The 12,842-nt window shown below is 45.0% G+C and overlaps 1 protein-coding gene across 3 annotated transcripts in view; it reads right to left on the bottom strand.

The window, feature by feature from the left end:
• Positions 1–12,842, bottom strand: part of stx1a (syntaxin 1A (brain)) — an 80,351-nt gene that overhangs the window by 23,994 nt on the left and 43,515 nt on the right. For all 3 annotated transcript variants that reach the window (XM_072669327.1, XM_072669326.1, XM_072669328.1), the window contains exons 4-6: positions 5,486–5,560; positions 1,525–1,598; positions 155–263 (exon numbers count right to left, since the gene is read on the bottom strand). In XM_072669327.1, the coding sequence (XP_072525428.1) occupies positions 155–263; positions 1,525–1,598; positions 5,486–5,560 (258 nt within the window). The remainder of the gene's footprint in view (positions 1–154; positions 264–1,524; positions 1,599–5,485; positions 5,561–12,842) is intronic.

Genomic DNA, 12,842 nt, shown 5'->3' with positions numbered 1-12,842 from the left:
TTCTCTACAGTGACTAGACGCATCTGTGCCAGCATTCAGGAGTAGCTGAATGGAGTCATTAGAAGGGATGTCCATAAACATTTGGAGACATAGCATATATGATTTCATGAGTGTGTGTGTGTGTGTGTGTGTGGGTGGGTGTGTGTACACTCACTGATCTCCAGCTGTCTCTGGATGCGGCCTTTGCAGCGCTCCCGGTAGCTTGACTGTGTGGCATTGTACTCCGACATCACCTCCACAAACTTACGGGACAGCGTGGAGTGCTGCGAAAGAAGGAGAGAGAGAGAAAGAGAGAGAGAGAGAGAGAGAGAGAGCGAGAGAGAGATAGAGAGAGAGAGGGTGAAGTGAGTCAGACGAGTGAGTTTCCACTGATACACCATGCCTGTTCCTACACTACCAGCTGTCAGTCATACACCGTTCAGCCATAACAGTAGCTAATAACCCCCTTATCCTGCCAGACTAGGGTCGGATTCCTTGGCCTCAGCCAAACATCTAACTACACACCTGTGTAACTTCATTCCCTCACCTGTGTAACATCATTCCCCAACCTGTGTAACATCATTCCCCCTACCTGTGTAACATCATTCCCTTACCTGTGTAACATCATTCCTCCTACCTGTGTAACATCATTCCCCCTACCTGTGTAACATCATTCCCCCTACCTGTGTAACATCATTCCCCAACCTGTGTAACATCATTCCCCAACCTGTGTAACATCATTCCCCAACCTGTGTAACATCATTCCCCTACCTGTATAACATCATTCCCCCTACCTGTGTAACATCATTCCCCTACCTGTGTAACATCATTCCTCCTACCTGTGTAACATCATTCCCCACCTGTGTAACATCATTCCCCTACCTGTGTAACATCATTCCCCTACCTGTGTAACATCATTCCCCTACCTGTGTAACATCATTCCTCCTACCTGTGTAACATCATTCCCCTACCTGTGTAACATCATTCCCCAACCTGTGTAACATCATTCCCCTACCTGTGTAACATCATTCCCCCACCTGTGTAACATCATTCCCCTACCTGTGTAACATCATTCCCCCTATCTGTGTAACATCATTCCCCGACCTATGTAACAGCATTCCCCTACCTGTGTAACATCATTCCCCCTACCTGTGTAACATCATTCCCCTACCTGTGTAACATCATTCCCCCTACCTGTGTAACATCATTCCCCCTACCTGTGTAACATCATTCCCCTACCTGTGTAACATCATTCCCCGACCTGTGTAACATCATTCCCCCTACCTGTGTAACATCATTCCCCTATCTGTGTAACATCATTCCCCCTACCTGTGTAACATCATTCCCCCTACCTGTGTAACATCATTCCCCTATCTGTGTAACATCATTCCCCGACCTGTGTAACATCATTCCCCCTACCTGTGTAACATCATTCCCCGACCTGTGTAACATCAGAGGTAGAGAAGCATGTGGACTGAGGCGGCAGAGTAACAGCGCAGGAGTGATCCACCCCAGTGACAGTTTGGGCCACACAAGCTTTCTCACCTGTGTCTTCCGTATCCTCAGATCAGCCGACGACCTGTTCTGACCCTCTTCCTGCTCGATGGTCTGCTGGATGCCTGCAAAGACAGAGGTCAGGGGGTCACCACTGTTTCACAGAGTATCCACTTGAAGGATCTTTAAAGGCTTGGGTAATGAGCAGCTGTAGTGTGATACGGCAAAGCTGTTATCAGTGCTGGACTCTGTCCAAGACATGAGCTTTGGACGTCCAGCTGCACATCTGACTTTTTTCATTAGATCATTTAGAGGTGATTAAGGCTGAGAACTGTCGGTTACTGCTGGCAGCAAATGCATTATCATTTTATTAAATAGTTCATCAATTTCATTCAAAATATACACTTAAACCACATTATGCAACGTAAATGAAATGTCATTTTTAATTAATTAAGTCACCAACAATACCATCTATGTAATAACACATGTAATAACTGTTATTAGTTTTCTAATTATTTAATTTCCATCAAATAATGTAATTAAAATGAATATATAGCATGAAAATAATATTTCTAGACATCTACAAAGTCTCCTGCTCTAGCATCCACACACTATACGCCAGGGAAGGCCATGTGTTATAATAACTTTATGACAGGTAATGGTGTAAAGTGGTGTAAAGTGGTGTAAACCATTTACATTACATTTAAATGACCCTTTTATCCAGAGCAACTTACAAGACGTTGGGCAGTGAAGTGTTAGGAGTCTTGCCCAAGGACTCTTATTGGTGTCGTGCAGCAGTGTCACCCACCCTGGGAATTGAACCCCAGTCTCCCACATGGTGTGGTCGCAGCATTACAATTAATAATTATTAATTATTCTAATAGTTATTAACAAAAAGAGTCGCAGTACACAATTCTTCCAAGTGCAATGAAGTGCACTTTTAAGGGAGCACAAATTTGGGACGCAGCCTGAGTTTAATAGGACCATCCAAGCTTTACTTGTAATTGACTGCAGTTTTACAGTAAAATACCGTAAACTTTTACAGTCAAATATTTCAATTCAAAGCCTAACGCTGAGTATAATTGGTATGACTGGCGGTTTTAATAGCCGAGCTGATCAGCCGTGTTATTATTTAGTCGTTAAGAAAATAAATGATCACTTTTTATGTCCTTCGTCTGGACACTCGAAGGTCCACACGAGCGGCAGAACAGTCCATTAACACCACAACGCTGATGTCAATGTGATTCTGAGCATGATCTCCTTGAAGCTTTTATAGAATCTGTTTTAGTTATTATTGGATTATTACTGGCTGCTGTGGTGAGTCCCACAGGGCTCTACTTTAGGGCCTATGCCACTGGTGTTAACTCTGACTGTACTGTAGTTAGGAAAGTGAAGACATGAGGGCTTTCATACATGGCCTAAGGAGTTAATACAGAATATAAGTGCTGTCATTTTACAATGTCTTTGAACGGAGCTCAACCAATCAGACTCCAGAGCCGGAACTATCGATTTAATCATTTGTAACTAATAATAACTGTGTAATGAACTCTTTAAATAGGATGAAAAGCAGGTAATACACTCCAGCGTTGCTACTTCAGCACACTTTACAGTCAAGCTAAACAATAATCTGCTTGTCACACAGAGGAACTATGGGTAATGGAGTCCTTCCATGCCAGTGACTGAGCTTTCTTGGCGCAGCGCTGGTTAAAGGCTAGTCAGACATGGTTTGTCTGTGTGTGTGTGTGTGTGTTTGTGTGTAGTCCTGGGGGGTTGGGGGGTTGTCATACGCTTGCCACGTTGCTTGTTCATAAATGGAGGTGACTCTGCAAAAGCCTGACAGGTCCAACAAGTTTACATGACTCAAATGTCAGCGCTCCAAATGGCCAGCGTTGCAGGTCGCGCACACTGGCCCTGACCTTTCGCCGTTCTCAGCAGTGCCTCTCCCCACAGAGGCCTACAGGGGCCCACTCACAGTCATGTTTGCTGAGTGGAGAACAGCAGTGCAGGGGCAGAATCGCTGCACAGGACAGAACTCAGTATCGGCTGATTTTCACACCATCACTGAGACGGAGTACTTGTGGGCCTTAAAGGGGATTTTCCATCGTCGAATCAAACGTCCTGCGTAATTCAGGGGTAATAAGTGTATTATATCACATAGCAGTATAGCGAGTGGCTGCCTGCCGTGGAGAAGGTTTCCAGCAGCGACAGCTGACACGGAAGTGAAGAGTGACAGCAGAAGGAAAACAGATCCAGTCAAGGGGACAAAGACACCCTTCAACATTTCATAGAGGAAAGAGAGAGGGGAGCTTCGCCAAGTCCGTCAGGGTGGAAGAGATAGTGGGAGAGAGAGAGAGAGAGAGAGAGAGAGAGAAAGGGTCTTAGGGCCTGGCGGGTCCAGAGGAATAAGGCACTTATGTGCTGGCCGGCCCTGGCATCTGCTGGCCGATGGGTCGGAGCCGGGTACACGGTGCTTTCTCCGTCTCTACTGTCCTATGAGGATTTGACTGCATTCAGTGATGAGAGATAGGGTTAGTGAGGTCATGATCGGTTACATCACAGTTCTGGGGGGGGCTTTATACCCCTCTACTAGCCCAGGCCATGCTTATTTATCTGCTCCTATTCTAATTGCAGTACTTCATTTGCATATCTGTATCTTAAACCTAAAGCTGAAAAAAGAGCGGATTCATTACAAGGGGTGTCCACAAACATTTGGACATGTGATGTATATTTAGGCAGTTATTCTTCAGAGCATAAATAATCAAATAAATCAAGCTGACACTAGAAAGAATGTTAAAAGGCCTATGAACACTTCTCACGTGGGTCCACTAGGGGTGCTAAACAGGCCCTGGAGAGGTGCCCTAGCATCCCCTGGGGTCACAGCTGATATGCTAATGATATGCAAATATAATGTTTTTGAAAATGATTTATTTTTTAATTAACTTTGGACACAATTAGATGGAGCACCATGTTTTTCGGATGTATTCTGTGTGTGAGTGTGTATGTGTGTGAGTGAGTGTGTGTGTGTGTGTGTGTGTGTGTAATACACACCCTGTTTCTGCACTACTAGACTAAGTCAGTGTAAATTGGGAAAAGGCTGTACTGTACTGTAGAGCTATAAAGCTGTGTGTTCCTGCCAGCTCTAATCCACTGCCCCCAGTGGCCTTTCGTCTGTAAGCATACCCACCCGCCCAAGCTCCACCCCACCCCACCACAAACACCGCCGCCACTGCAGCCAGCACCTCACTGCAGCTCTTTCATTTGCAAGCCATGTAACACACACCACATCACACCACAGCTGCAGCCTACAGAGCCTATCGATTGTGAAGTACTGCCTCCGTCTCCCCCTCCGCCTTACCCCACCCCACCCAACCCCACCCCAGGCTATTCATCACCTGTTAGTTAAGCAAATATCCAAGTGACAATAGGAGCAGAGACCTCGATCAATAGCAGCTGGGAAATGTTTGATTGTGCTCATTAAGGAGGGAAAGAGAGAGGGGGGGGGGGGGAGAGAGAGAGAGAGAGAGAGAGAGAGAGCATCTCAACATGATCATCTCTGTCCAATGAAAAACACATATCTCCATTTTTAGATTTCTCCATGGTTTGACCCTGTAGCTGCTTCTGTACACTGTGTACGTAATTCTGGATGAATTGGCGAAACAATATAATGTCATGCAAAAAAACCTCGTATCTCCAATCTGATATGATGTGAGTCAGGCAGTCACGAAGAACGGACCAATAGAAATGCTCCAAAATGACTCGTCATAAAATCTTTTTACCTTCTCCTGTAAAGTTGCCATTTAAGAGATCGGAGACCACACTGACAAAAGTATTGGGACACCTGCTCATTCACTCACTCATTGTTTCTTCTGAAATCAAGGCTATTAAAAAGACGCAGATGTGCAAATGCAGCAATAGGTGCAACTTAGAGTTACTGAAAGCATTCATTAGAAGGGGATGTCCACAAACATTTGGACACATAGCGTAGCTGATCAGCGTGTTTGCATCAACTCACTCTTTAACTTGGAGCGCACTTTGTTGGCCAGCTTCTTGATGTCCGTCATCAGGTCCTCCAGCTCAGCTTTCGTTTCTGTGCAGAAAGTAGTGAGAGAGCGAGAGAGTGAGAGAGAGAGAGAGAGAGAGACATATTAAGAATCCTTGAATCAACCCTAAACCCAACCTTAACCCTACCCTTGAATCAACCCTAAATCCTGAACCTAATCTTAACCCCACCCTAAATCCTAACCCTAATCTTAACCCTACCTTTGAATCAACCTGAAATCCTAAACCTAATTTGAACCTCACCCTAAATCCTAACCCTAATCTTAACCCTACCCTTGAATCAACCCAAAATCCTAACCCTAATCTTAATCTCACCCTAAATCCTAACCCTACCCTTGAATCAATCCTAAATCCTAAACCTAATCTTAACCCTACCCTTGAAACAACCCTAAACCCAACCTTAACCCTACCCTTGAATCAACCCTAAATCCTAACCCTAATCTTAAACCCACCCTAAATCCTAACCCTAATCCTAAACCCACCTTAAATCCTAACCATATCCTTGAATCAACCCTAAATCCTAACCCTAATCTTAAACCCACCCTAAATCCTAACCCTAATCCTAAACCCACCTTAAATCCTAACCATATCCTTGAATCAACCCTAAATCCTAACCCTAATCTTAACCCTACCCTTGAACCAATCCTAAATCCTAACCATAACCTTAACCTAAACCTTAAATCTAACCCTAAAAGTAAAAAAGGTTAGGAGTTAGCGTAGGGTCACATTCAGTAGACGTTTACATTTACGAGACATCTTCAATGGGCCATCCTGGTAAAGTGTTAGCGACGGCTATGGTGCAGGGTAGTGGAACACCATATAACAAAAGGACATGGTCACAAAGATGGGGAGCTGAAGAGACTGCTGAAACAGAAGGAACCCAAACCGTTAATCATCCCTCAGATGACGGAGAGGAAGGAGAGGGGGTGGTCAAGAGGGGCAGGGACAGAAATAGACCGAGACAGACAAAAAGAGATAGAGAGTTTAACCAGCTTAAGCGTCTGTGTTGTTCACAATCGAGCAGGCTGGGTAAAACAGAAGGACTGGGCAGCTTTTCAGGTGTGAAGGTGTGGGTGTATCAGCAACTGTCTACAGGACTGCAGATTAGCTGGCACTCGACCATTTACATCTGCTGCGAGGCCCAGAAAGAATGGGGGTGAAAATCTCCCTAACAAGACCTGAGCTGCTACAAGCTGTGAAAGTGGGTTACCTAGTACTGAGCAGGCAGGGTGCCGAAACTTTTGCTTTGGGCCATTTTGGATGTTTTGTAGAAGAAAATGAAAAAAGGTACATTAAGAAACCAGGTGGTCATCTTTGACTCGCTCAGCTGTTCCCAGTGCCAGATATTCCGAGCAGGGGTGTCCAAACTTTTGCATAGCACTGTGAAAGCAAGCCTCTGAACTCTCGGTCTTCCACTGACTGGGCTGACTTTGCACTAACGGCACAGAGCGGACTCTCTCTGCAAGAGTGCTGATCTCGGGGCATTTCTGCCTTTCACATTCTAATGAGCGGCATTGTCTAGAAAGGTGATCACAGTGAGATTGGTGGTACTGTGTTGCGGGTGGGTGTATGTGTGTTTGGGGGGGGTTAGGGGGTGGTGCGCCAGATCGGGCCTGAATAAACGTCCTGCCTTGCCCTGCCTGGCTGCTCCAACGTGCTGGAGTATCAGGGCTGAGGAGCCTTATGGCATTCTAGGGGCTGGTGTTCTGCATGCTGCCCCCTCTACAAGACCTCTGAAGGTGCCTAATGGCAGTGGTTTCCAATCCTGGTCATTGGTGACCCCCCTGGTCTGCTCTGCACCACGGTCAACTCAGGAAGGGCTTGTGAATAAGCTGATGAACTGGATCAGGTGTGTTGGGAGCAGGAAAAGACACAAATGCAGTGCAAAAGGGGTTCTCTAGGACTAGAGTTTGGAATCACTGGCTAATGGGACCTAGCACACAGGAAAATCCAGCAGACCCTTTAACTTCTGCAAGTTAGAAGGTGGAACTTTCATCGCATCCAACAGGTAAACGGCCAGCCATGTGATGTAAAACAAGCCAGGTGACCGTCCAGTATTGCTCCAAGGTCCAGTTCCTATGCTTATGAATCCACTGTAGATGTTTCTGACTTGGTGATCACTAAAATTTTGGAAGCTTGGGCTACAGGAGGCTTTCTGTAGGCTCGAACCTGATACAGAAGGTAAGGAAGGTACCCTTCGTTGCCCACAAGCCCACAGTCAGTCTTGAGTGCCCAACACCGCAGTATGTCCCTTTATGAACGGAATGTACTCACCACTGTTGACTATGAGCCCCCCACAAGCCTTGCTGTTTTGGAGAAGCTTTAGCCTGGTAACAATTTGACTCATGTCAAAGTCGTCCAGGTCTTTACACCTCCTGTTTCCTCCACGTCCAACGACGATCGTTTGGAGCACTGTCAGAAGATACCTACAACTGTTGACTGGAAGCCCCTTCCAAGCCTTGATTGTTCTGGAGATGCTCCAACCCAGCATCTAGACATAACGATTTGTCTCTCCTCAAAATGTCTTTGGTCTTCGCCACCTTTTGTCCATTTCTCCCACATCCAACAGGTCAGCTACGAGAACTGACTGTTCAGGTACCGTCTAATGTCTGTCCCAGACCTCAACAAGTCCTCAACCTGGCGCTCCAGAAATCGCCAACGCAGAGGAACGGCAAAAACGAAAAAGACGAGAAGGATGGCTGATGGGAAATGTAGTTTAACAAAGCTCAACGTCGCTGAAAGGGTCGAAGAGCTTCGGACTTGAAATCCCATGAGCCCTTTGGGTCATAATGGCCTCAGCTGCAGCGCCGTGTGACAGTATGATATAATTGGCACGTCGGTGTGTGGCTCTGAAAGCCAGCTGACATTTCTGACACTGCAGCAGTGACGGCCGCTGTCAGAAGAGATGAGCCTGTGTGAGTGTGTATTCACGAGAAGAAGACTGCCAGCACTCTGTCCGGCATTCGGAGGACCCCCACTGTGCCGGTCAGAAACGTCTAAAGACCGAAAACTATGGACAGAATATGGACAAAAGTATTGGGACACCTGGTCGTTCATTGTGCCTTCTGAAATCAAGGATATTAAAAAGAACTGATCTAGCTTTTGTTGGAGTAACTGTCTCTACTGTCCAGAGGAGAAGACTTTCTACTAGACTTTGGAGGAGCATTGCTGTGAGGATTTGATTGCATTCAGCAACAAGTGCGTTAGTGAGGTCAGGATGTTGGATAACTCCCTAACTCATCCCAACTCAAGTACTGGATGGAGCTCCACCACCACCATCATTCCAGAGAACACAGTTCTTCCACTGCTCCACAGCTCAATGCCGGGGGTCTTTATACCCCTCTACTAGCCCACGCCTGGCATTAGGCAGCATGGTGCCAATAGGTTCATGTCTAATGATTTTTTTGATGAGTCTTATTCTAATGGCACTATTGACTAGACAAGCTGAATGCATTTATTATTAGGCTTGTCCACAAACATTTGGCCACGTAGTGTATTTTAGCAACTGGACTGAGCTCGGAACAAAACCCTCATGTAGCTTCTTTCTTCTGCTGTCTGCTGTCCTCCTCTGCCATGCTTTCATTTCGGTTCCAGCTTCTGAATGCCTACAGCCCTACTCCATAGGGAGCAATGAACAACTCCACCAAAGGCAGCCCACAGAGGGCCCTGATTAAATATGGACGATAGACAGGCGAGGGATGGATGCATTGCCTTTGAAGTGTTGTAACACACACTCACACATGTGCACTCACACACACAGAGAGGGAAGGCAACAAGGGAAGTGAGGCGTAAAGGGTATCTCAGTCTTCTCCAGCTGTGATGAGGCCTTGTGTTGTAGAAGAGTGATGTATCAGGAGGCTCCAGAGCTGTAATCAGGCCTGAAAATGTTCGAGCTGAATCTGAATGCAGCTCGAGAACGTTCTTTTCAAGCCCTGCTGAGACATAACCCGATCTGAGACGGCCAAAAGTTCAGTCTGAAACTCAAACTGGACCCAAACTGGTCAATAATCATGCAGAAACGAGGCTGATCTTTCTACAAGGGCCACTGAGGCACTGATTAGGCCTCCCCTCCCCATCATACGCAACACTACCAACCAACATAAACCCCAAATTGAACCGGAGTGATCACAGGGCTAAAAGAGGGCATTGAGGGTGCCCTCAGTGCCGGGTCAGACCGTTCAGCGCCGGGTCACATCCCTCAGTGCTGGGTCTTGGTGATCAGTTTAGTGTAGAAATACGAGGCTGCGTCTCTTCGATAGCTGCTTTGATCAGGGCGCTCATTGCTAACGTTGCTAACGTTTACATGGACTGAGTGGGAGGAGTTAAACCTGTAGAAACATACACTACTTGGACAAAAGTATTGGGACACCTGCTCATTGATTGTTTTTTCTGAAACAGGCTGTTAATAAAAAAAAGAGCTGACCCTGCTTCTGTTGGAGTAACTGTCTCTACTGTCCAGGGAAGAAGACTTTCTACTAGATTTTGGAGGAGCATTGCTGTGAGGATTTGATTGCACTGCAAGACAGGAGCGTTAGTGAGGTCATGATGTTGGATGATGATGATGATCACCACCCTACCTCATCACCTCCCCAACTCATCCCAAAAGTACTGGATGGAGCTCCATCGTCAGTTCTTCCACTGCTCCTCAGCTCCTCAATGCTGGGGGTCTTAATACCCCTCTACTAGCCCAATTGTGCTTTTCTTTGCTGCAGTTTTCTGTTGTACCGAACAGTGAATTCCAAACTGTGAGTCCTGACCTGTGGCCTATTTTTTCTACACAGAAAACTGATCAGGAATCAATTAAGGAATTGATAAAGAATCAGGCATTCACACACACTCACCCGAACCTCGGTGCATGTTTAAAACTTTGTAAAGAAAGTTGTTGCCTCTCTCACAGCCAGAGAAACACACTGATTGGTCGATTACAGAACACACTCCGCCGGCAAAACCATCCTGTAAACAAATCACCACCACCACACCTTCATTAACCATTTATTACTGTCGCGGTGCTTCAGTGGTTATAAATGTCAGCGAAATTCGATTAAAGCACTTCATATTAAGACATGTGTGTGTCTGTTTATCGATGTGTAGTGGGAGAGGATGTGTGTGTGTGTGTGTGTCTGTGTTTTGATTAAGCCAACTGAAGTAGCTCTGCTCCCCTGAACTGCTGTAATGTGATGTATAATCTCGGCGTCTCTTGACTGATTACATTTGGCATAATTGCCTTCAATTAAACATTAATGATAATCAAACTCCTCGCTGCTCGGAAAGTTGAAACGTAAAGAAAACAAACCTGCAACAACAAACAAATAGCCGTCAGAGGCTGATTTAATTGAGCGTCGTAATTTACTGTCGTTACATGTGTCTACTATTGAATGTTAATTGGAGAACCGAAAGCATGTGATATGAGGGGCTTAATGAGGGTACCACTTCAGAAACCACTTACTTCTATATATGTGTGTGTGTGTGTATATATATATATATTCACACATTATCCAGACATATATATATATAAATACATTTGTGTGTATATATATAGTCACACACACATACATGTATATATGTACATACATATATAAGTGTTTGTGTATATATATATATATTCACACATTATTCTGACATATTTTATATATATATATATATATATATATATATATATATACATACATACACATATAAATATTTATATATATATATATATAGAAATATATTTAAATATTTTTTATATTTATGTGTGTATGTATGTATATATATACATATAAATATATGTATATATATTTGTGTGTGTACATATATATATATATATATATTTATATAAAATATGTCCGTATAATGTGTGAATATGTATATACATACATACATATATACATATATACATATATACACTATACTATATATATACAAATATATATGCATACACACATTATTTACATTTACATTATATAGAAATACATCTGTGGAAAGTGGTTTCTGAAGTGGTACCCTCATTTATTGATTTATAGTTGAGTGAAAGAAGCACTGTGCAGGAAAAGGGACAGACAGCACATCCAACCCTGTAAACACTTGATTTGGCCCGCTCGGCTGACCCAGACCTCCTACTGTCGATTAATTTTCCTCTAGCCTCGACAAGACCTATGAGGCCAAGGATAGAGGCCACAGGTGTGTGTGTGTGTGTGTGTCTTGTATGAGGAATCAGGCCACAGGTGTGCGCAAGGAATAAGGTTGTGTGTGTGTGTGCATCTTTCTCATAATGCAACGACAGCGCCATGATCCGTGTCCACAACCGGCAGCGAACGGCGAACACCCGCAGAAACTGTCGGCGGCCAATGAGCTCACGGCTGCGTGCCGTTTTCTATGCTAATGGGCCTCCCCTCAGGACTCATAGGAACAGCAAACACTCCAAGCTCTCTCACAGCGCCGCTCCAGCTCCCCCCTCCTCTTCCCCTTCTCCACTCATGCAACCAGAGGGAAAAACCAGAGGGGCTGAGGGACACGTCGAAGTCACGAATGAGTGAGAGACTTGGTCATTTTGCTGCCTATTACGCTGACCGTCCACTGAACTGCCCCAGGGCCTGGAAGACAACTGTCTGAGCGAGAAAGAGAGTTTTGCTGCGAGTGAACTTCCACTCTACATCCTGAATGGCATAAATATGCATAAATGTAATGTCTTAAACTTTTTTTGACTTGTTCATGCATGACATTATGTTTTTTTCTGGTTGCGATTATCTATCAAAAAGATAACATGCCAAAAAAACTTTCTCCCCAATTTGGACCGCCAATTACCCATCCTGTATGTAACCCCCCCCCCACACCACCATTGCACGCAATGCCCCCAGATACCAGTAAGGGGCGAACTAGCACATGCCCCTTATCACACAAGCAGCTGTTGACTCTCAGAAACTGATCCTCTGATGCTGTCGTGGATTTGACCGAGTTAGACCTCTTCCTGGACCAGACCTCTTCAGTTTCCTCCAGCTTCCTCCAGAGTCTTCTGATGGTCTGGAATTTCTCTACAGGAAAGAGCTCCACCGTTTAGTGAGTTTGGGAATGCTCGATCTGTGGTTGTGCGGTATGTACGGGTCCGCACTGGAGAGCTTGCGGTTATCTATTTTAGGCCTGTTGTGTAGATTTATCACGGGCTGCTGATTTAGCTGGACACTGTGACTGGCCGAGGCATTATTAGGCATGCAGTGCTAATTAAGGGTATATTCATTTACATTTGCTGATGTAAAATAAATAAACAAACAAAGTCTATGATTTCCATACTGTCATTCAAGAGAGAGAGAGAGAGTGTGAGGGGAAGCTGCGAG

The sequence above is a fragment of the Salminus brasiliensis genome, chromosome 23 (genome assembly GCF_030463535.1).
Source record: "Salminus brasiliensis chromosome 23, fSalBra1.hap2, whole genome shotgun sequence".
In the NCBI taxonomy this organism is placed as follows: domain Eukaryota; kingdom Metazoa; phylum Chordata; class Actinopteri; order Characiformes; family Bryconidae; genus Salminus; species Salminus brasiliensis.
The sequence above is the reverse complement of the archived record's forward strand: the minus strand, read 5'-3'. Positions and strand labels throughout refer to the sequence as shown.